Consider the following 25,898-nt stretch of genomic DNA (forward strand, 5'->3'; position numbering starts at 1 on the left):
AGTACTGACAAATGAATAAGGTTATTCACATCTCTACGTACAACGATGAGAATGTTTGGTTCCTCACCATCCCTGCCAACACTTGATGTTATAAATCCTTTTAACTTTTGCCAATCCAATGACTGAAAAGTGGTATTTGTTATTTAGCTCCATCCTAATTACTAATTAGTGCAGTGTATCTCCTTATTTATTAGTTTAGAATTTCTTTTTTGAGACTCTTCTCAGAATAAAGAATAAACATTCTTTGCTCACTTTTTCTACTGTTATTCACCTTTCTTGAATTCTTATGTATTAGTAGTGTTGTCTTTAAATGATGCAGGTAATTTTCTCCCAGTTTATTTTTTTTGTTTTTAGACTCTTCATGTATCTTTTGTTAGAAATTATATTTTTACAAAGTCATATCTGTACTGATTTGTTTTATGGTTTCTATAGTTTTTTTTTCTTTCCAGTTTTTTTGAGATATAGTTGACATAGGGTACCATACAGGTTTAAGCTGTACAATGCAATAATTTAACTTACACATATCACGAAATAATTACCACAGTGTTTAGTTAACATCTATTATCTCATATTGATACAAAAAGGCTTGTGGGTTTCTTACACTGCTTTCAAAGATACAAGGTTTCTTTGTCCTAGAGATTACAGAAATATGTTTTCTTCCATCTCTACTGCTTGTTTTTACATCTTTAATCTGTCTGAAATTTATTTCTGTTGATAGTATCAATATGGGCCCGTTTATTCGCACCAAATGAGCAGCCAATTATGCCTCCACCATTATTAAATAAACCAGTTTTCCTTTTGAATGTAAATGTCACCTTTTAACATGTTTTAGGTGTTCATATATACTTATATCTATTTCTGGATTATTTCATTTCACTAATCTATCTATTTACATTACAATGCCACACTTTTGATTATAGCGACTTTATATATTATAATATTCATTAATATGTAACTTAATGTAATTTGAATATTTAGTTGAACAAATTTCCCTTATCTAGTCCTTTTCCTATAATCTTTCTGATTTCTACAAAGCTAGTAACAATTTATAAGAATTTTCTATGTATAATGCACAATTATAAGTGATTTATATGCATTTAACTTGTTTTATCCTTAAAACAATTTCAAGAGATAAGAATTAATATCCTCACACTTTACAGATGGGGAAAATGAACCATAGAGCATTCAAAGCATTCAGCAAGTAGTAAAGCCAAAGCCTGTGCTCCTAAGGACTATGCCATACTACCTTTTTCACATAAGCCTAAAATTCTATGTAAACTTTGAAATCTTTTTGCTTTTAGTTCCTCCTCTCACCTCACTGTCCAGAACTCTCTCCGACCCACTGGAATTTGAACTGGTATTTTAGGAAAATTACACATTACACTGGGAAGAACTGACATTTTAATAATCTTTTCAGCCAAGGAATGTGATATAGCTCTTCATGTCAGATCTTATTTGACATTTAACAAAACATTATGATTTTCTCCACATTGATTCTGTACTTTCCTTGCTGAATTCATTTCTGTGTATTTTTTAAAGACAGATTTGGAGACTAATTTGAATAGTTTAATTTTATCCTTCTGCCTCCCTCCCTCTCTGTTCCTTTCTCTGTATACTTATAATGTTAAAGACCAATAGATGTGGGGATTACAGAGACAGAACTTGGTATAAATTAAAAGTAAAAAAAGATTAAGCTTTAGAAGTGGAGAAGCTTATATTGATTATTTTAAAATAAACTGGGGCAACAGCAATGAAAAGGCAAACAAAGGCATGACATTTTGTCCTTTATTCTGCATCAAAATCATACTGAACAGGAATATATACGTACATCTTAATCATTTTTTGTTCTAATATTTTAATTGTGGTAGGAAAAACACATGAACTTCAGCTTGTCTTAGGAAAACCACAAGAAACAGCTTCAGCTTTGCACTTACACTCCCTGATTCAGTGCCTAATAATATGAAAAAGCCTTCTACTCAATGAAACAACCAAGTTTCTATTTTATGATTCTAGAATTTCATAATTTTCACATTTGGCTGGGGATAAAGTAATGACAAAATTGTCTTATGAACTAAATGTATGTTCTTTTATTTATGAAAAAAATCTAGTTCTATGGAAAGTAAGGAGAGAACAACTTATCTCAAGTATGGAAACATTCCCCTACTATATACTAAAATCCATGTTAGTGCTGAAGATGAAATGAATCTTATACAGTGTCCAATGCCAACTTTTTTGTTACTTAGTTTGTAATTTGAAACCTCTTTCAGGATACCGCAAAATCAAATAATAACATTGAAAGCAAAGTAAGCCTTAAGGCACAAATAAGAGCCAAGCAATGGGTTGCTGTTCACACTATGAATTTTCAGGTAACTACATAACTTTCTGAGTCTTCAGAAACCTCTTTACACACTGTCTCCATTTCCTCATTAATGATTTTATTCTTATGACCTTGAATTATGCCTTTCTCCCTATTACCACTGAAAAGAAACACTTGGAAGTCATCAATGACCTAAATCTTCACCAAAGCTAATGATCTTTGCATAGGTCTTTTTCTCCTCTGCAATACATATTATTAACTACAGCTCCTTGCTGTGCTTTTGTAGGGTATAATTATTTCTGATCATCCTTTTTATATAGCTTGCTATCTTTCTTGCTCTTCCTGCTTTTGTCCCCTCCTTACCCACAATATTTAAAACTCACCATGGCCTCTTTCCTTCTATAATTCATCTCTGTCTTCTATACTTTATCATTTACCATGAGACCACTGCAACAGTTATCTAATTAATTTTCTGCCTATTCTAAACCATGCTGACGAAAAGCATTTTTCTTAAAATATGAATTTGATCACATCACTCCCCTGTTTAAAATCCTTCAATGGCTTCCTATTACACTTAGAATCAACTAAATAAATCCACTTATGAACTTAAATGTTCTGCCTCTATCTCATCTAGTGCCCCTGGCTCACTATGCTCTAGTTACTGCAGCTCCTGGAATGTAACAATATCATCTGTGCTTCAGATACACTGCTATTGCTATTTCCTCTATCTAGGTAGCTCTTTTTTGACACCTTCCATGGCTAGTCCTCATATCTTTTAGATTCTTGGCTCACAGGTTGTCTCCAGAGATCTGCCTTTCAGGATTCAAAATAAAGATGGATCCCTTCTTATTATTATCATCTATAACAGAGACACATTAACTTTTGAAATTATTTTGTTTACTTAGTTTTGGTCTGCTTTCCCCACTTGAATGTAGCTATGGGCAGTGAGCTGACCTTTCTTAAAACTGCACCCTCAGTGCTTAGTATAATAGCATATAGAAGGTAGTCAATAAATATTTGTAAATTATACATGAATTAATGATCCCCTACTTGAAGAATTCTTATTCACATTACTTCAACTTAATCACAGAATTCTAGCAATAGAAATGACCCCAGAGTTGGGGGTGGTGGGGGGATAGCTCAGTGGCAGACTGCAGGCTTAGCGTGTACAAGGTCCTGGATTCAATCCCCAGTACCTCTGTTAAAAAAAAAATTAAGTAAATAAATAAGTGAACAAACCTAATTACCTTCCCACACAAAAAAAGAAATGACCACAGAAGATTATCTAATCAAAGGGCCTTTTTCGATAAATGAAGAAGCTGAAACCCAGAGAAGTTATATGACTTAGGTATGGCCCTGTTTTTGCCTGTTTACCTGTTATGTAGATGCTCACATTATACTAAAAATTTATCCAGCAATTTGTTTACACTGTAGAACTCACCCTCCTCCCCTCCCCCAAAAACTTCTGTCCCTTAAAAACACTGCAAGATAGTCTTGTAGCAGTTGTGATTTAAATTTCTACTGGTAGTCTTTGACAATGTATCTGTTTTCCCAAATTTTAGTCCTATATCTGCAACTGCCAACTGGACTTTCATCCACTGGAGTATCTATCATAATTCACCTACTTGAAATATAACTTATTTTCTAATTAGTCTTAAGAAAATAAGTTCAGTTACTAGTGGCATTTTGTTATCAATAAAATACAGCGAAATACTAGCTCAGAAAATTGATTTGGATACCATTCCATACCAGAGTTTATCTATGGCACAGCATGCATATAGACAAATGTTATGAAAAAAAGTTGAATCATGATGTCAGAGGCTTCTGGACTTGTTATAAATAAGTTCCCCAGCCTTGCCTTCCCAGATTCAATTGTACCTGTTTTAAAACTGGTTCACTGAAAATTTTTTCCAATTTTAAAAACAATTCACTCTTCTGGTTAAAATCAAACCAACCAAACCCAAGCCACACCAAGCCAATTTCTTGACTGAATGCTAAAAACGTAACATCAACTAAATTTAAACCACAAAGAAAACCTAATATACATAGTTATTTCAACAAGGTAAATCTATCTAGAACACTTTGATGACTGACAGACAAAGTAATTACTATTTTCTGCCTAACACATCTTATTAAAATGAGAGTAAAAAGTTAATAATAACAAATCACAGCAGCTTGAATCTTCCTCACTTCTCCTTGGAAATACCTTTTAGAGCATAGGGTGACAAAAAGAAAAATGGCCTGGAATCATAAATGAGAAGCTGTAACCTACTCTTATCTGATAATTTGCTGATTCTACAGCCATAAGCAAGGGAAGGAAAACGTACTATTAAATGTACTATTAAATGTACTGGGCTGTAGTAATTAGAAAAAAAACTGATTTACTAGGGAAAATATTAAGATTAGTTAAAAACAGACTTAGGAAGTCAGTGAACTTAGCAGGAACACATATAAGTAAATAAAGAGGAGAATCTTTAGAATGTATGTTCATATTTCTCTGATCACTTCAAAAGTGAAAGGAATCCAGAGTCCAGCTGAGAGTTTGACCTAATCAGCAGAAGGCCTTGTCAACTTAATAACAGAGCCATCTTCCTACCAAAGATATGGAGGGAAAAAGCACATGACAATTAAGTAAATAACAGAGGTGGGGCCAATGTACCACAATAAACTATATCCTGAAAGAAGGGCTAGGAAATTTGGGGGAAGGATTTGTGTTACAGATTAAGAATGAGGTTGTGAGGCAAATATCTTGAATTTAAAAGAAACAATTTTGGCCAGTTTACTGGAGTGTATCTGGGTATAATGCACAACTGCTGCTTCTCTCACTGAACTTGTCAAAGCCAGAGCAGATGATACCAATCAGCATCTCTGCCTGGAAGGAGTACTGGGGGATGATCACTACCCTGTTTAAGTAGTCTGCTGCAAGTGATGGCTCACTCTGCTTTTATATACCAGAGGGTTGAACCACACAGAAGAGTAGGGGAAACAGAATAGAGAATCAATACTATACTATTTCACTTAATCCTCACAATGACTATATAACAGAAATAAGAAAATAATCTCTACATTATAACAATGAAAAGGAAGCTAAGGATCAGAAAACATGAAGACATTAGTCACAAAGGATAGAGTTAAAAATCTGAATCTATTTCTTTTGATTCTAAAGTCCATGTTTAGTTCATTATAAACCTCACTTACATTGAGGTATCATCTATATTCCAGGACCGTTGTATGGATTACATGTAATAGCAGTTCTTTAAAGTACTATTATAGGCTAGACTGAAAAATAAGCTACATAGAGGAAAAAACATTTCTAGTTTTGAAGAGCTAATACTCATAAGCTTTTAGAATGTAAATGCTTTATTAAGTATACATATCCATTCTGCTGTTCATGTTATTATGTAACGTAATAAGATACATACTTCAGAATTTATCATATAGCAATTATTTTCCCTATTTCTTGAATAACTAGGTAAGTGACTTTATTTTTGATTTCCTGATTTTAATATTTAAGAAAATATAACAAAAGAGGGGATGACCGTGATCTAATTAAATCCTTGTATGTGAAAGGCTAAGTGGACATATATTGCAAAATGTTTCTGGATGTATTTTTTTTAATGTTAGGTACATCAGTATTTTGTGTCTCAAGTTAGCATAAGGAAAAGCTTTTTGAATATTACATGACATTCACAGGAATTTTGAAAACTTGTGTGCTTGTGTGGCATAGTAGCAGTCCTAATCTAGAAAGATGTTATATACTATTGAGATATCTTCGCTTGTTAACAGGAAACAAATTGTTCTCTTTGCAAAAAAGACACACGGCATGCTTGCATGTACTCATTTTTAAGAAATGATCTATAAGGGATATGATTATTAATGGAAACCCAAAACAATATGTAAGTCAACTTATCAAAATACTATACCTTCCTCTCCTTGAACAGGTTCTTCTAATAGCAATTCTGTCATACATTCCCAGTCTTTCAACAGTTCTTGAGAGCTCTCCCACAAACTGTCCACCAGGTAGGCTGCATGTTCGTGTAACTAAAAATAACAAATCAAGTGTGACTGAAGAACATTTAATAAAGAAACTACTAATAATACTTTGAGTTAATAAGCCATATCCTTGGTTTATTAAAATTGGTTAAAATGTTTCCAAGAGCCACTTAGATAAAAAAAAAAAATATATATATATATATATATATATTTATATATATATTTGTATTCACTGTCCATAATGGGGATTTAATATGTAGACTCAATCAATTTCTTTTAAGACACTAGTAAAGCTAAGGATCTCCTAGTCCAATGACATCATTTATAAATGAGGAAATTGAGAGTATAACTAGTTAACAGAATTCCTGAAGTTATAAGTTGGATCTAGGTCACTTTTCATTACTATTGTTTGTCTCTCTATATAACTTTTTTTTTTAAGAAAAAAGAAAATTAATTACTTTCTCTTAGAATTCCATTTGCAACTTTGGTACCAGCCTAACTTACTTTTTATCTATGTTTTCTTGGTTAAGGCTGAAATGTAAGTTACTCCACCACTCTTCTTTTCCACTTAACTCAGTGAATTTCCCATCTCACCTCACCTCCACTTTTTGCTGCTCATTACTCCTTTCAATTTTCTTTGAAATCCATGTTCTCACAGTAAGCAAACACCCTCAAGTTACTCATCAAACACTTCATACCAAACTCTCTACCACTTGTCAGTCATTAACCCGAGAAGATCCAGTGAAGTTCTTTAGAAAAGGTAAGTTGAGGTGTTGGTCCTAGTTTCTGCTGCTTACAATTAACTTCATCTTTGTATAAAAGTTCTTCCACCTTTGAGGCTCATGATACCCATGACATGACACTTTAAAAGAGCACTGTTTTTCTTTTCTTTTCTTTGGAGCAGTGTTTTCCAAACAACAGATTGCAACCCATTCATAAGCAGTGAAACTAACTTAATGTACTGAAACCAAAGTTTCAAAAAAAAAAAATGAAACAGTGGAAAAGTGTGTATAGTACATAGAACATTAAGTACTATTTCATATAACTCTTATTTTAGTTATATGTTCTTATACTTGCGAAAGAAAATAGTTTTCGCATCATGAGAAGTGGCCGAAAAATGTGTGAAAGTCACCTTGGTAGACCTACTGGTTGCCTATTGTTATCTTGGCACATTTGGCACGTGCGTTGGTTTTCTTCCTCATTCCTAATTCTATCATTATCAACTACTATGTAAATTTTGATGACCTAATTAAAGTTCTATCTCATTTGCCCTCCTGAATTCTATACTTCATTTCCACAGTATTTCAAATATCCCATTCTGGCTTCTGAAATGCCTCAGGAAAAGTACGTACACACACGGTACACACAACACCCCACAGTCTCCCAATGATTTCTGTCAAAGTCAGAGGAGATAATAATCGATTAGCATCTCTGCATAGAAAGAAGATGGGCAAAGGTTTGCAGCCAGATATATTCAAACTTTCCAAACTGCATATCCTAGGAAAATATCCTTAGACCATGAGTAACATCATTCCAACAGTGACAAGCACAAGTAGTGCACAACCTGGTGTCAAAAGTGAAAATTAGCAGCAGAAAACAGAAAAACCAATAGTTTAAAAAAAATAGGCTATTAAGTCTATGCTGAAATGGAGTTATTATTTAGTGGGTACAGAGTCTCAATTTAGGAAAATTTTGAAAAATTTCTAGAGATTGATGGCAGTGACAGTTGCACTGCTATGTGAATGTACTTAATGCCAATGAACGGGAGATAGCTAAATGGTAAATTTTGTTATTTCACCATAATTTAAAAAACCCCTATGCTGAATAAACTTGTTTTTATGCCTGACTATGTATACATGTTTAAGTATCACTGTAGAAGAGTGTATTAAAAAGTTCACAATTATATATTTGGTGAATTACATACCTCCTATACATATAAACTATGTCCCTCTTAATGCTTTTGGTTTCAATTCTGATTTATCTTACATGATACTGTCCCTTCAGCTTTTTGTAAGCATTTGTTAACTATATTCAGCTTTTATCCAGTTTCCTTCCTCTGTTAAATTTTTGACTAAGATGTGTTTATAAACATTTTATTTTCTTTATCTTAACCCTAAATGACAATGTCTTTTTTTAATAAAACCTGTTAACCCATTTACATTTACTGAGATTACAAATGTTGACATCTGTCTCCAGTCTCCTGATGACATTGTCTTTATATGTGCTTTCTTCAGAGTTTTATTTTCTAACTTGTATTTTTTTCCATTACCAAGATCCTTAGCACATTTATCTATTTCTCTTCCTTTAATGTGAATATTTTAAGAATAATTTTTAGATATTTGCCTTAGGCTTCACAGCTACATTATTTTAGGCTTAGTTCTAATTATTTTCAGATTTACTTACCAATACTTCTTATATTGCTTATTTTCCTTTTATTGTTACCTATTGTTCATTTTGCTAGAAAACATCCTCAAGTAATAGTCTGCATAAGAGTGCATAGGTAGTAAACATTTTAACTGCATATCCTTTTATTAATTCCTCCCTTCATTTTCTTTAAAGAGTTTCTACTAGATAATATAATAAACTTCTTAATCTGTACTCCCTATCTCTTAATTTCTCTCTCCCACTTTTCATTTCTTTCTTCTTTTTTTTTGCACTGATTCCTGGAAAAATCCCTTGATTTATAGCCAATGTTTGGTTATGTCCATTTAGGCCGTTTAAAGATCCACTTCACCCCTACATTTCAAAATTCATGCTTTTAATTTCTAAGAGCCCTCTTCTTCTTTCATAATGGCTTCTTCTTATATTTGGAGACATTAACAAAAAATCTTCACCAGTGTATTATTGGGCTTCGTGCTTCTTTTCCTGGTATTGATTTTTTTTCAAGTTTCATTGTTTCTTTGCTGCCAGTATATACATGTTAATGAATCTAGATCAAGAATATTGGTAGCTAGAGCCTTTTTCTTGAATCTGATTGCAAGGTGCTGGCTTCCTTGGTTGTACAGTAATGTGGAAAGAGGTAATCTATAATCAGACAGACGTTTCCTCTAATTGTAGGTATGCAATTTGTATTTTGAGTGCAGAAGTTCCCTGTCCCTCTGGGTGTCCATAAATTATCTGGAGTATTTATTCACTACTTTGCTTCTCAGACCAACGCCCACATCCCAGATGTCTGTACAGCATTTGCAAAGTGGGGAATAAGCTCAGCTGAAGGGCAGCCACTTAGTTACTACTGATAGCTTACTCCTTCCACCAGCGTTTGCTGTTCTGATTTTCAGTGTATTTCGATTTCTACTAGAAAATTTCAAAACAGTTTTCCCTATTTTTGTCTCAAGTTGGGGTTACGTAACAATGGAATTCACAGTCATTTACTTTAGAGTTTCTACAAATTCTTCACTGTTCCAGTGAACTGGTAATATCTCATTCATCTTGACTTAATTAGCATGAGGTTTTCAGTCCGATAAGTTACTGGCACAATTCACAGCTTTAAGTAGTGTAATTCCACTACCACTGGCTTGTTTAGGGATGACTCTTCTATGCCTTGAGGCATATTAAATTTAACTCAGGAACGTTGTCACTGTTCTAGAAATTTTTTGTGTGTAGTAGCCAATATTCTTAGTATAGATGCTAACTTTTTCAACCATTTTCTCATCTTTCTGACTGTAAGGTGGTAGCTTAGTAGAATCCACTCTGTTAACACCAATAACCACTTGTCTCAAACTCAACCTGTATACCAGAAGAATGTGATAATGTGTTGACCCATTTTCTGAGTAAGAGTTTCAAATTCACCAGTATTAGCGACAACAATCAGTATAAAATGGTCTGTCAATCTTTCTGTTTTGGGGCATCTGTGATGGCCAAATAACTTGCTACTCTCAGATCTCTACAAGAATATCAGGTAAATCCATGTTTGAGAAAAAAAAAATTCTACTATGGCCAATAAGGCAAAAGGTTATAATCACCTTTCAGACACTTCATTCTATTGTGAATATATTCTTCATTATATTTCTATAGTGAAAGATGACACTATAAGAAGGAAGGCTTTGAGGAATTCTCAATGGCTATAAAAACCCTGGGATTACAAAGGATTGGAACTTCAAAAATGAAACAAAAGTTTATTTTCTAAAAACTGTTTTTGGTGTCATAATTTTAAAAACAGCATGAAAATCAGGTATCAAAGTATTTTTTGTACTTTTTAGGAATCTTAATTAAAAACGGTAGCTCATTAATGGATAATGAGTGACTGCACAGAAAAATAGATAATTAAATTAAATTTAAAATTATTTATAAATTATGTAACATAAATTAAAATTACATTCATGTCTAGGTGAATTTTACCATACTGTATCTAAGTATAATTTATTTTACAGGGTTTCCTCTAATCTTGTATATAACAAACTAATCTCATTTTCCCGGTTACTTTAATTACAATTTTCTGGGTATGTTGCCATTCATCTCTAACTGGCTTCAAGGTTACTTGTAATATTTTATCTCATGTTTTTTCTGCCTGCTAACTCTCTGTCAAATAAATACACTAAAGGAGCTCAACATATAATGGAATCTTACACTATTCCTTTTATGAAAAATCATTTACAATGCAAATAATGCCATCCCAAATTATTAAGCCTAAAATTTCTAAATACTCTTATGTTCGGTCTTACTCTCTGCTGAAATAGAGCCAGTAACTGGCAAATCTTGAAGAACACATTTTAAAAAAAAGGAAAGGAAGTTGTCATTTTGGAGAGATTTCCTGCATATACAAATAATATATTTGTTAACTTTCTGTCTTAAATTAAGGACTGTTATAATTAGCCTCACCATTCCATATGCCAAGAAGGAGGGTGACCATACTTCTAGACTGTCCAGAAATATTCTGGGTTATGCTCACTACTTCAGAATAATTGTTAACAACATTTTTGTCACTCTGAAAAGCATCACAGTTTGTACAGTAAGTACTATGGTCACACTACCTATAGGAAAATCTGGACTCATCACATCCAAGTACCATTTATCCTACCATTTGGCATGTATCTCAAATATACAAGGTATTTTGTGCCTTGAAACCAATGACTGCTAAAAAGATTGTGATGGCTTTAAAATGTTACTTTTTGATAAACAGAAAAAAAAAAAGAACTAGTTTATAGGCAGATCTCTTAATCTCCATTATTTTACCCATAATTCACATATAAAAGAGGACGACTACTCTATGGACTGTAAACCTCTTTCAATTCAACATTTTAGAATTCTGTTACTAAAACATTGTTATTTATCATCCCAGTAAAACAAAGAAACAGGAATGATAATCAGGTCAGTTAATTCTAATTAATTGATTGACAATTAATCTATAAGCTAGACTCATTCTACTTTATGATTTCTAAGGTCTCTTTCAATTCAACTTTTTATGTGTCTATTACTAAAATATTACTATAACATGTGTTACAGTAAAACAAAGAGGAATTCAGAGTATGACACAACCAGAATCCCACCACAGTATAGGAATATGGCTTTAATAAGCATTCAGCTCCAAGTGTACTCTAGTATTACAAAATAAGAACAGAGATTTAAACAAAGAATGTTTCTCGTGAGACACAGGAGACCATAAAGGCCAATATTATGATCATAAATCAACCAGAAACCCTTAAATATGATTTGCAGTTGCTTTTGCAGCTAACAAGAATGCCACAGAGGAGAACTGGGAAATATATTTTAATGTTTTCATAACACTTTACTAAACAGCAGCAAACACATGAAAATAGCAATACTACTTGAAAACAGAACAGTAATACATATTATAATTTACTGCTTTAAATAAAAGATAAAACTACGTAAAACTAAGTACTTATGCCTTTTAATATATCAAAAAGAAAAGCCCTTGGGCCTTTAGAGGCCTAAAACATTTTCCTTCAATTAATAATCAAGTTCAATTAGCCTGATCATCATATTCCCTAAACTTTTCATCAGTTTAAACAGTATATGCATCTCTCATCCATATTAATTTTTTAAAGTACTACTGCTATTAGAGTCAAAATTTCAAATAGGACTTGATTGTTGTAAAATACGTTTAATTCCATTTAAGACCTAAAGGGCTAACAGTTTAATCTGAATAGTCTATCATAAATATGATACTTATTGAGTATTTAGTGTTGTACCTTAAGCATTTGTAAGCATCTGTATTTCACTCCATAATATATCCACACTTGCTTTGTTAAGAAAATGTTTTAGACCCTTACTATGCAAAGTCTGGTCTCCGGACCAGAAGCATTAACATTACCTAGGACTTTGTTAGAAATGTAGCAGCTCACACCCCAACCCAGAGCTACTGAATTGGAACTGGCATTTTAATAAGCTCCCTATATAATCTGAATACATACTTAAAACACTGTTGGTAAACACATTCTTTATTTAAATGTAACTCTCCAACTGGTTTTGTTTCTGACTTTATATTTTTCCCATCCATTCCCAACTCACTTAAAAAATATTTAAGCGGCAATTCCTTCACCACTTTTCTGTGCTGCTTTGCTCTAACCCTCTCTTTCCATTGACTAAGTTCTTACTTCTCTCTGATTTTAATTATCTTATACACTGCCTCTTTGTCTCTCTATTCCTCATTCCTACAGAGTTTCTCCAGCACTTTCAAACTTGACCAGTTATGGAATCTTTTAAGTTTCTCTGCTTCCTGGACATTCCAATACAAGCCAAAAATTCTAATCCCCCAAGTAAAGTTCAGAGTCCTAGAGTTCTAGATTTTTCTCTATTTTTGTTTTTTTGCAACTTTCTTTCCACTCACTTCTAAGCCAAGAGGTTTATACATTCAAGACTCTTTAGGTTTAGTTTACCATTCCCCCAGCGTCATACCAGCAGTAGGAAATATAGTTCTAATATCAAAGAATATTTTAGTTGGGAAACCAAAGTTCACTTGTGCAAACTGATTCTAATAGATAATATATTATGAACAATAATTACAAAATTGTTTAAGTGATAACTGACATGGAAATACTGCTATGGAGTTTGTGCATCTGTTAATTTACATTTAAATTCGTATTTTTCTTTCTCCTTAAATAATATAATTTTCAAACAAAATAGAACTTAATGTTTTTAATAGCCTGACAATGTTTGCAAACTAGTTAAATAGGATAATTTAAAAACTGCAGGCAAAAATTCAAGGAAAACAAAAAGCAACAATGAAAATGTATGCAGTATTGCAATACTATAAAACTTAAAAAACTGCTAGCCTGTATTCAGTGTTAATCCACACCTGTGTACATATTTCCACAAAACCTGAAGTACTGATTCCATAATCAGAAAATCCCTGGAGACGGTTTTGTAAGAAACAAGCTTGTCTTCATTTGACTGAAAAATATCATTACTTACAATGAATTAAATAACAACTTTATTTAAAATGTAATATAATACTAAAAACAAAATAAAGAGTTACGTTAAAAATTTACCTCACTTTCAAGAAAGAAAAGAACCAGCATTCGAATAAGGTTCCCATTGGGACTGTTCCTTCCCCTCCTCTTTGCTAATGCTTCTTCCGCTTGTGGGTCATGTCTGCTAAACAGCCTGAAAAGAGGTAACAAAATAAGAACATTACAAATTTATGTGGATATGAATTTTAATCTTTCCCTTCAATGTATAAATTTTTTCAGTTTTTTTAAAAAGAAAAGAAACAGTATCAGTGAATATAAAGTGTTAAAGAAAGCTTTTTTACTGATGACTAGTAAATGTTCTAATATTTATGAAAAATATAAACTTTTTATTCTGTATGATAGACACTAAAGTATGTAATTTTAAATAGTTCTATTTTCTTAAATATTGATTTCACAGTCAAGTAATTATAAAATTTAACCAAATGCTCCATCAATAATAGTATGACTTCTTGCATTATTTTCTATTCATTGGCCTATTACTTAGAAATAGTACTCACTAACTGAATAGTATTGAATAAAATGAAATAAACATTAAACTTATAAGAATACTACTTAGTGACAGATCTAAAATATGGCAAAGAAATGACTTGAAAATCTTAATTTACTGATGGATTTATTCTAACAAAACTTAAGGACTGCTAAAGGTGCCTCATTCCCAGGTACTACTCTAGATAAAAGGGATATAAGAGTGAACAAAGTCCCTGTTCTCACTGAGTTCTCATTCTAGTGGATGGAGATAAACAGTAGATCAATATATACCAACTCAGATGTTACAAGAAAAAACGGTCTAGAAACAGGGATATAGAGTGTGCTGCTTTAGATATGGAAGTCACCATAGGCCTCTCAAATCAGAGACTCCATAAATGAACTTCATGTGACATAAAATACAAACCAATTTCAAGCAGAAAATGAGTATAGAGAAATTGTGTATTTTGGAGGGAAGGGGAAAAATTTTTTGGATGCTTGGTTAAGTTACGTGTATATCTTATAAACTAGACTATGAAACAGACTAAATGTGTATGTGCATGCATGCATGTTTTTTTGGAAAAAATATAATCATGGAATTCTTGGGTCTACTCTACAGCTTACTTGTTAAGATTTTAAAAGATCACAGTATTAAACGGCGGGGAAATGCTCAAAGAGATCATTAAGAATCAAAAGTTCTCAAACTGTGAGTATCTCTAGGGCAGGGGCATAAAACAATTTCATGGAATGATGCTTTCATTTGCTTAAGAATTGGCTTCATTTTCATAAAGAAGTAAGAAATAATGGAGACTCACTCTTGTGGATTTTTATATACAATATTACAGTTGAAAATATTTTAGCAAGTGTGTCAACTACTTAGAAAAATACAATACAGATAGAATTAAATAAATCCAAGGGCTCTTTCTGACTCAAGTGAAGTGTTTATGGCCTTATTTCACAGAGAATCAAACTTTTTAGTCTCCCTTTTTTGGGAAACTATAGAAACAGTAAATTCTTTCCAAAAATACAAAGCTTTTTGAAAAGTTAAGTAGACAATAGAGGCTAACAAGAATATAACAGTCCTGGAAAAGGAAGGGAAGTTAAGACTACAGTATACCCTTGATATCTGTGACAGGTAACACCTGAATAATACACATGGAAATAGCACTACTCTATTAGCCAATGATGTCAGAGTTACTGGCAAATTCAGTATCTTATTTTAAAAGTCATGCCTGAAAATCTTGAGTTTCTTCCTCACTTTCATTACCAGCCTGCACTAGTAACCAGCTTCCTTCTTAAAGAAAGATTTTTCACACAGAAACAACTTTTTCCACTTTGAGAGGTACCACTGAATAGAGAACAGTTTGTAGTTGCAGCACTGAGATGCTGATGCTGGATGGAGGGCCAGGACTGCTCATTATCAGAGTTAATCATCCATGTACAACAGTTGCCCAGTGCATGATTTACATCTGTGCTTGGCATAATCACAAATTACTACATGCAATGGCATAATCACCTGCCAGTGATCAAAGTCACTAAGTTAAATCTATGAACAAAAAAAAACAAGAACAAAGCAAAATACCTCCCTGCCCAAGAATATGTCTCCATTTTAAGAATGAATTAATCTACTAATAAATGATAGAACATATACAGTAGACCATAATCAAAAAATGTATTTCATAAGAATGTTTAATTATATCCATAAACTCTCATTGGCTGTATGCTTTGTCAAAGTAGATTTTGTTTTTAAATTAAATGGCAACTGCTATATAATTTTCAGCATCACTATGATTACTGATTAAAATGATCCTCATCCTAACAGAAATTCTGAATGGGAAAAAAAAAAGTTGGGAGGCATTTTCAAGATGACTTTAGATTATCAATGTTGAGAAAGTAAGATGAGAACTCAAAATTTTAAAAGAAAAAATTTTGGTGGGAAAAAAAAACAACACTTACCTAGGGGAGCTTTTAAATACTTCAAGCACTTCCCTAATCTCCACTCACAACATAGCTGAGAAACATCCTTCCAGATTTCTCAAGGGACATCATTCTCAGGGATGTGATCCATGATGTGCATGTGGTCTGTGAGGATATTATAGCCCCCAGAATTTGTAATGGCTGCCTCTAGCACTGTTTTCAATCACTACTACTTTCTTTTACTAACTCTAAAACACCACCACCACCACCACCACCACACAAGAGTGCAACCTGGTTTCAAAGATAATTAACTCACTTTTTGTGGAGGAACTCTCCAGCTGCCACAGCAACAGGGCGATGTGCTGAGTATACCAAGTGGTAAACATTTTCACAGTCTTCATTGGAAAGAGCTTCTTCACTTCCACTGAAAATTTCAGAAAGCAACATTAAGCCAAGACAAATGTTCACTGTCAGTTCTATTGTTATTAACATTTTTTTAAAGTTTTTTATAAAAGCTCAAGGTATACTTATTTTATTTTCATAATTTTAGTCTGAATTTGAAAGCAGTATTTTTCTTTAATTATGAAAGACAATTAATTGTTACAGAAAATTCAGAAAATAGATAAAACAAGAAAATAAAATGTCCATATTTCTTCCAATACACAACTACAGACAAAGACTGTCAATACCTTTGGATATATATTAGCCCAAATTAGCTCAGTTTCTTTAAAGGTGCCTAAGATTTTTGTTAATAGTCACTTGGAGATATATTTGTCCTTGTTACACAGAGTTAAATTATTATTATACTATGCAACCCTTTCTAGAATTGTCTGTTTTAAATTATATTTTATCATAATATTTACAATACTACTTAGTCTTCTTTCTATATAAATATGGATTCACTAGTCAACAACCACTCCTTTACTAACATAAATTTCTCACCTTTCCATTCATGTATTCTTAAAGCTTGAAAATTTTTTTAGTTTGCTGGAATATATCTTTAAGTATTTTCTTTCCCCAAAAAGGAGCATGTATTTCCTGACTACTAATATGATTAAAACTATGTGATAGGATTTTAGATTAACAACTAGATGACAAATAGAATTCTTGGGTTGTACAGGTTCTTGACAAGTTGTAGGGGTATAAACTCATTCCCTAGAATTCAATCCCAGAGATGCCTCAGAAGCTAGGAGGAGATTGAGGGGTCTGTCAAATAAATATAAAATTAGAATAATCTTTGCAGCAAAAGAAGATAGTTGCATCACAGTATAAGGCAGAAATATAGTTCTGAATGAAAAAGAGCTGGATATCAAGGATGGGACACAGATTAGAAGCCTTTTTTAAAGCGTACTTCTACCCCCTCTCAACAAAGCCTAAGTTTTAATCTCTTCACTAAATTATATATATATCATCAGATCAATTAGCTAATACCTTCAGGATAAAGTTAAATTCATAGGAAAAAAATTTAACAGGGTATGTCAGTAACATAAACTCATAAGTGAAACGAAAATAATCTATACCAAAAGAAAGAGAATAAACAGATGGGTAGAAAAGGAATTTAAAGATGGTATAACAGGATGTTTAATGTAACTTTGCTTATTGTTTGGGGAAGTTCAGTTAGAGATACCACAAGCCAAGAAAAATAAGTCCAGATCATTTCATGCAAATGCTGTAAGAGACTGGAGAGTTAGTTTTGTAAACCTTAGCTCATTATTCACCAAAATAATATATAAAGTAGAAATTAGGAGATTGAGCAATACAATGAGTATAAATCCATACTTCCTCTAACTTCCTTGATGCCAGATATGAAATACTTTTTAAAGGGAACCAGCCTGGATGGTTTTAAAAGATATTTTGCCCAACAAGGCTACCTGTGGAGCAAGCAAGCCAAGCAGAGGAAATCTGAAAGTTAGGGGCTGAGTCAAAGTAAATAGCCAGGGGAGGCATCGTCCACTCTGGTGAACCACAGTCTCAAATACCTTAAGTGGGGAAAGCTCTCTGAGGAATCTTCAAAAGGACCAATGTATCTAGTGAATTAGGTCATCTGACACAGCTGGAGGGCCATACTATCCCTTTTAGATAAAATATGTTCCGCCCTTATGTCCTCCAGTGAAAATGCAGAAAATAACCTCAAAAATAGACTTTTGAAAATAGCCAAACCATTTTTTAAATTCATGAATAAAGTAAGATTTTTTAGCCAAACAAGGTCTCAGATGATTAGAAAATACACTTTAAGGAAGTAAACTAGCTGGAAAGATAGTATTGGAGGAGTCTATGAGAAAATTATTCTTCCTTGGGAGTAAGGGAAGAAGTAATATCAAAGCAAAGTTTACTTCTGTCTAAATGAGCAAGTACTGAAACTAAATAAAAATGGAAGCAAAAACAAAAAAAGTAAGAAAGTAATCCTTAGCAATAGATTTTAAACTCTAGACAATTCCCAATGAAAAAGATGGGTGGGTAAAATGTGGGTATTTTTTTGTTCAAGGAAAGGCATCAATAAGCTTGGGAAATTAATAAGGAAACTATAAGTAGGAGGCCTCATGTTTTAAAACAGAATTGAAAAGGAAAAAACTCTTCATAAATGAAGAATGGGATGTAAGGATAAGTGAATACTTCAGAAAATGTACAAATCATGAACACAGAGGTACTGATCTATATATATATTCGGAGATATACCAAGCAACAACCTACAAAGAAAGGTAAGTCAACAACAGTAGTTAACACATCCCTCTTAAAAAGTAGACAAAAAATAAGCAGATATTGATAATTTTCATGACAAAGTAATTAAATTCAATGTAATGAATATAAATACATAACTATATATACAAGATAGACATTTATTTTTAAATATATCTATTTACCAAACACTCAGAACATATTCTCAAATAATGCTATAAAATAGAACAGCTTTAACACACTGATCGCCACATCACCCAAATATGAGTAACAGTTGTGTTCCCTTAGGGGCTCTGTCACCCAGATATGGGTGACGCTTTCCTTCATCCAATTATTCCAAATTTATTCTGTGCAGAGTAATGAAATTCCAAGAAGAAATAAAGCTGTAAAGAGGTTGCAAATTGAGAACAAGAATAGAAATGGTTTTTTAAAACAATTCCAATTGTTCTGGAAAAACAAACAGATTAATTATAAGCACATATATTGTTACTGTGTCATACTAGGGTGAAATGTGAATTTGTGCCTCGGAGGAAACACACACAGATCCACAGTGGGCAATCAGCATGTTAAACAATCTGATCCAGGGAGAACAAAAACAACTACTGAATTGATTGAATTGAAAATCATAAAGGTAATCAAAATATTTACCACTAAAGATCTATGGAAATATACTATGTCCAAATTTTTAGGAGACTAGTAAAGTAGCACTTAAAGGTATATTTATTATTTTAAATATGATTATTCAAAGCAAGAAACAAACAGCTAAAAGAAGCTAGTTCTCTGAAAAGCAACAGTAAGACAGACAAACCTCTGGCATGACTGATCAAGAAAAAGAATATACAGATAAAATGAATGATGAGAAAGGAATTAAAAAAAGAAACAGAGTTTTATGAAAAAAATCATGAGCTATTAAATAATAAAGTTGAAAACTGTGATGAAATTGATATATTTTAAAAAGCTTACAAAAAGCCAAAATTAATACATGAGGAAATAAAAGTTACTATAGACAGATAACCACTGAAGAAGTAGAAATATTAATCAAAGACCTTTTCCTCAAAAGAAGCTCAAAACTGACACAACTTTCACAAGAGAATTCTCTCAAAATGTCAAGGAAAAATTAATCTCTGTCATAGAAACTTTATTTCAGTACAGAAAAAGGGTGAAAAGCTATTAAAGGTATCTTACAAATGGTGTATAACCTTGATTTCAAAGTTGTATAAGTAATCAAAAAAAAAGGTATGTCAAATTTACACATGATACAGGTGTGAAAATTCTAAATAAGATATTAAATATAACACTGCATTTAAGCAAAACAGTGAAAACAAATATGTCTGTTTAAATAGGATTTATTATAGAAATGCAGGGATGGTTTACCATTAGAAAAGATCAATCAATTTCATTCAAGCTTATCAATTTATGAAAGGAAAATCCCAAAAAACTGAGAATACAAAGGAACTTTTATCATATCAAAGACCTATTTCAGAAACTGCAGTTATAAAGAACTTTAGATATCTTCTTAGAACAAGAACAAAAAAACCCACTACCAGTCACATTTTTATAGTGCTTAATGTCCTGGCCAATGCAAGTAGATAAGAGAATAAAACAAAAGTTTTAAGGTTAGAAAAGAAGACAAAACCAAAAACATCTGCAGATCATATAATAATCTACGTAGTAAATCCAACACAAACTATAAAAATGGATAAAAGTTCTATAGGCTGCACATATAAGACCAACATAAAAATGAAAGGTTTCTCTGCCTCAGCAATAACCAAGTAGAAAATATTTTTAACACTAAATACTAATCATACAACAACAAAACCATAAGGTATTTAAGAATTAACCTAATAATGTACAATACGGTTATGAAAAAATTTAAACCTTATTTAAACCTAATGAGATTTGAATAAAGAAATGCATCACTTTCATGTATAAATGATATATAATTACAAAAAATTCCATTCTCTCCTAAATTTATCATAAAATTAAATGTAGTTCTAGTATTTAAAATCTCAACCAAAGTATCTGAAGAATTAGAGAAAAGTTCTTAAAAAATTCATAAAGAAGAAAAAAAAAATCCACAAGCAGCTAAGTGGATTTCAAAAGAAAAAGCAAAAGGAAGGAATCAACCACTTAGAGGCCATATTTATAACATCAACATATACTACATTATAAAGTCACAAAAAAAAAAAGAATATGCTACTAGAGCAGAAAGAGGTAAAAAGAGATTGAAACAACAGACCCTAGCATACATGATGTTTGGTGTATAATAGATATAGCATCAAGAAGTAGGGAGGGGAGGATCTATAATGACTTTGTTAAGGACTTGCATACTTTCACTTAGCTACTTCCTAGTTTTTATAAAGACATTATTTAAATGCCTTATTTCCTTTCTTCTCCTTCTATATCATTCCAAAGAAGCCTATTTGAAAAACCTATCACCTTTGAAGGCTTCTCTCTCTCTCTTCTTTAAAAATATATTTTTATTGAAGTATAATCAGTTTACAATGTTGTCTATCAATTTCTGGTGTACAGCACAATACTTCAGACATACAGGAACATACATATATTTGTTTTCATATTCTTTTTCACCATACATTACTACAAGATATTGAATATAGTTCCCTGTGCTGTACAGTATAAACCTGTTGTTTATCTATTTTATATATAGTAGTTAGTATATGCAAATCTCGAACTCCCAATTTATCCCTTTCCATCCCTTTTTCCCCTGGTAACCATAAGTTTGTTTTTTATGTCTGTGAATCTGTTTCTGTTTTATAAATAAGTTCGTTAGTCTTTTTTTTTTTTTAAGACTCCACATGTAAGTGATATCATACAGTATTTTTCTTTCTCTTTCTGGCTTACTGCATTTAGAATGACATTCTCCAGGTCCATCCATGTTGCTGCAAATAGCATTTTATTATTCTTATGGCTGAGTAGTATTCCATTGTATAAATATACCACAACTTATTTATCCAGTCATATGTCAATAGACATTTAGGTTGTTTCCATGGCTTGGCTATCATAAATAGTGTTGCTGTGAACACTGGGGTGCATGTATCTTTTCGAATTAGAGTTTTCTCTGGATATATGTCCAGGAGTGGAATTGCTGGATCACATGCTGAGTCTACTTTCAGTGTTTTAAGGAATCTCCAGCATGTTTTCCGTAATGGCCACACCAAACTACATTCCTAAACAGTGTAAGTGGGTTCCCTTTTCTTCACAGTCTTTTCAGCATTTATCATTTGTGGACTTTTGAATGATGGCCATTCTGACAGTTGTGAGGTGATACCTCATTGTAGTTTTGATTTGCATTTCTCTGATAATTAGCGATATTTAGCATCTCTCTTTTTAAACAGAAAGGTATGTTAACTTCACTGATATTTCCTCTGGATTGCATAAAGGAACTTTTATATGAAGGAAACAGACAATATTCAAAATAAAAAACAGAGAGAAAACAAAATATTTTGTTTCAACCTTAACCCTGAAATGTAAAAGTAGAACCTAGAGTGATAAAAATATGTATTACAGTTATACATATGAAGTACATCAATAATGCTGGGAAAAAATTATAAACTTATCAACAGATGAAATTAAAGTATTAACAAATGTTATACTTACTGAAGTATCAGAGTAACCAATCGAATAGCTTCCACAGCAACATCATATTCCTTATCAAGTGTCATTGATACAATGCGATCCTGAAAAAAGTTATAGATCAAACCAACCATGAACAGAAAATAAGTTGAGAAGATCTGAGATAATGTCTTTGGGGGAGTACATGGAAGACTAATGATAGATTAAATGGAAAGTTTTACTCTTGAAACCATATTATCATAGTCCTACTTATACAAAAGAGGTGTTAACATAAATGTTTATAATCTAAAATCTTTTTCATCAACTGGCATTCTCTAACAGAGACAAACCTTAACTTGCAAAATTAATATAATTATAACAAGCTGTATATAAAGCAAATCTTATTTTAAACAGGAGAGCCTTCTACTGAAGGCAATAAATAAGAACTCATGTTGATAATATCCTTTGCAAAGCAGAGATTCATTCATTCATCTAAGTAATAAACGTTCATTTAAAGAATATACAATAAAGAATATAAACTAAACACTTGTTCTGGTAATGTCATTTGCTAAACTAGCTATAACTATCATTTTTAAAGCAAAAAATAAAATAAGCTAAGCATTCTCACCTTGAATCGGTTAGTGAATAGCTCCAATTTGGGAAATAATTCTCTATTGGTATATAGGCTTTGGAGAGCTTTCAAACACTTCAGCCTGACTTCTCCTTGCTTCAAAAATACAAATAAAAACACAACAGAAGCTATCAATTTCACACCACAGAAGCTGAAAAGATTTTCAAGTCTATATGAAGACTAAAGTAATTTTCAGCTTAACCATTCAATTCACTTCATATTGTAATACAACATAAGGTGGAACCAAGCAACTGTAATGCACCTGTATTTAATTAAAAATGCACTAAAAACCCCTTAGTTACTTGAGAGTATAAGCTATACCTTTTTCAAATATATATCAATTCTGATTCAACATGAAATATTTCCCACATTATACTGAGGCACTTTGAGAGAATTTTTAACCAATGATTTCAATTAAAGAAGAGTATGCTAATTTGTCCTTCCTGTAGAAAAACCTAATTTCATATTAAAGGGTCACCATTTATTCATTTAACAAATATTTACCAGGTACTTTTTACATTTCAGAAAGAACACTTAGGAAAACATGATGAAGGTAAGAACGTTTAAAACAGGCAACACAGAGTGATGTGCCCTCAAGCTGCTATTTACTAGAGAAATATAACAAAATCATTAAGTTGGAATAGAAGATGTTGGTGGTCAAAGTGCATTCAGGGTCATCTAGATATTTAGCCAAACTCTCTCAAATAATTCAAAAGAAAATGAAGTTTCTATGTTCAAAATGAAGTAATGTGCTTTAACAGCAGGAATCCAAATTGTGGATTCAGACAAAACTAGATTTTATTTCCAGTTCTATACCTTACTAGCTACATGAGAGATGGCAAGATATCAATCACTCTGATACTCAAGTTTACTCATTTATAAAATAGTGATACCAACTTCATAAGGTTGTTCTAAGGTTTAAATGCAGGGGTATGCTGGTAAAAGTTTTAACTAACTTGGGGGGGCCCTGAACTGTTGCTTTTCCAGATTTCTGTGATGTAAATACACCCTCCTTGGCCAATTTCAAGCTACCAATGATGGTGAACTCATACATGTGAAGGGATGTGCATAACCACTCTCCTGAAAGCTGATTCAAGGTAGCTCTAGCATACCACTGAATGAGATAATGCTTGTTGGTAAAGTCTCTAGCACATAATGGGTAACTGGCACATGCTGTTGATGCCCCTTCCCCAGATTACAAATCCTAATTGACAAGGCTAATCTTTCCCACTTGCTCCCATACTGACTGCTAATGGCTCCTATCTGGATCTTTCTCCGGAGCACTGACCATGGCTGAAAATAACCGACCATGGCTGAAAATAACCACCTGGCACAAAGATTCCTATGCTCCACCTTGCCACTCCTCTCCACATCCTTTCTTTCCTCCAGGATGAAGCTCATAGCCAGTGGGGAATGATTTAGGAGGATAAAAAGCCCAATCTCCTTGCCTCAGGGCAGGACAACCTCTGAGGAGCAATTTACTCTGCAAAGCTCCTTTTGAAATGATGTTGACAAAACTTCTCCTGAAACCACATTTCTGTTAGTGTGTTTCTTGCTTTATCCTATTTTCTCACTTTCTTACAGGATTCTTCTGAGTACAACCTCAGTGTATCACTAGCACAAAAATCTCTGATTAAGACTTGGCTTCTAGGGAATGTGAACCTAAACAGCTGGTTTCAAGAGTGGTCCTAGGAAGTCGACTTCAGTGATGGGTTCCAAGGTTGGATCACTTGAAGGATGGACTACTATGAGGAAGGACCCAATTACTAGTGGTAGGTGAAGTTAATGGTAGTCTCTGACATAGAATAGCAGTCATTTTGCTCATTCACCTGTGGGTGAAAGGGGATGTGCACTTAGTATGTACAATATGCCAAGCATTTGAGGGAGCCAGGGACTCTAAGGACTTTGGAATTGGGTGGCTGTCACTGAGATGCTAAAGAAAGAAAATGACAAGCTAATTACTAGTTTAAATGAAGTGTTTGTTACCTCTTTGGCAACATTTAAAGAGACTTTTATTTCCTGCAGATAAAGATCTGATCATATTCAAGACCAAGTCTAGAACTCAATTTTAAGGGTGGCAGAATTTAAGAGACTTTGCATCCCAGTCTATGCCAAAATCAGGATCATATTGGAAAGAAGTACAAATCCAAAGAGTAACTGGGTGGATGTAGCTGAGAACTTTGAATGCCACGTTTCCCAAGAACACGTGGGCCTGCTAATAAGTTTCATGTCTCCTTGTTAGAGGATAACATGCTTCCTCCCTATCCCTGCTAAAAATATAGAAACCTCAAGTGAAGCAAGTGCCTTAAGGACAATGCTAGTAGCCAGAAAAGATGTGCTGTATAAGCTCAGAAGACCTACTAGTTAAGTATGTTCCTCAGGAGGACCCAGAGAATACTGTTTATCAAGGCAATAAGGAAAAGACAAAACGGAGGCAAAAGCATTACTGAGAAGCTCCATAACGGCTGTTTTCTGCAGGGTAGAGATGGCAAGAGGAGATACTCAAACAGAATTTAGCTTCCAGCAGCAATGGAGATGATGAGATCACAGAACAGCAGAAACAAGGTAGTATCACTTAACTATCAGATGTAAGGGGGGCATATAATTGTAATGGGCAGCAACGTTGAAGAGCAGTCAACTGGAATCTCGGTAAGATGGCCAATAAGACATGGTCTTCCTGAAGGCAAGACAGGTGGAAAGCCAACAAAACTACTCTGTAATATATCTATATCTATATCTATATCTACATCTCTATATATCTATATCTATATATATCTATAATCACAAGATTATCAACAACAGATAAGCAAAAGACTAAAGACAGCTGACCCAAGGTAAAATCATAACCCCAGATCTAACATAGCATATAAGAAATTTCCTTACGTCTAACTCTACA

The 25,898-nt window shown here is 32.9% G+C and overlaps 1 protein-coding gene across 1 annotated transcript in view; it reads right to left on the reverse strand.

Moving 5' to 3' along the window:
* The window catches only part of STAG1 (STAG1 cohesin complex component), a 335,040-nt gene that overhangs the window by 68,971 nt on the left and 240,171 nt on the right, over positions 1-25,898 (reverse strand). Inside the window, exons 11-15 of the mRNA XM_031678031.2 lie at positions 23,000-23,098; positions 22,417-22,496; positions 16,439-16,546; positions 13,759-13,873; positions 6,241-6,358 (exon numbers count right to left, since the gene is read on the reverse strand). Of these exons, the coding sequence (XP_031533891.1) occupies positions 6,241-6,358; positions 13,759-13,873; positions 16,439-16,546; positions 22,417-22,496; positions 23,000-23,098 (520 nt within the window). The remainder of the gene's footprint in view (positions 1-6,240; positions 6,359-13,758; positions 13,874-16,438; positions 16,547-22,416; positions 22,497-22,999; positions 23,099-25,898) is intronic.

The sequence above is a fragment of the Vicugna pacos genome, chromosome 1 (genome assembly GCF_048564905.1).
Source record: "Vicugna pacos chromosome 1, VicPac4, whole genome shotgun sequence".
Lineage (NCBI taxonomy): Eukaryota > Metazoa > Chordata > Mammalia > Artiodactyla > Camelidae > Vicugna > Vicugna pacos.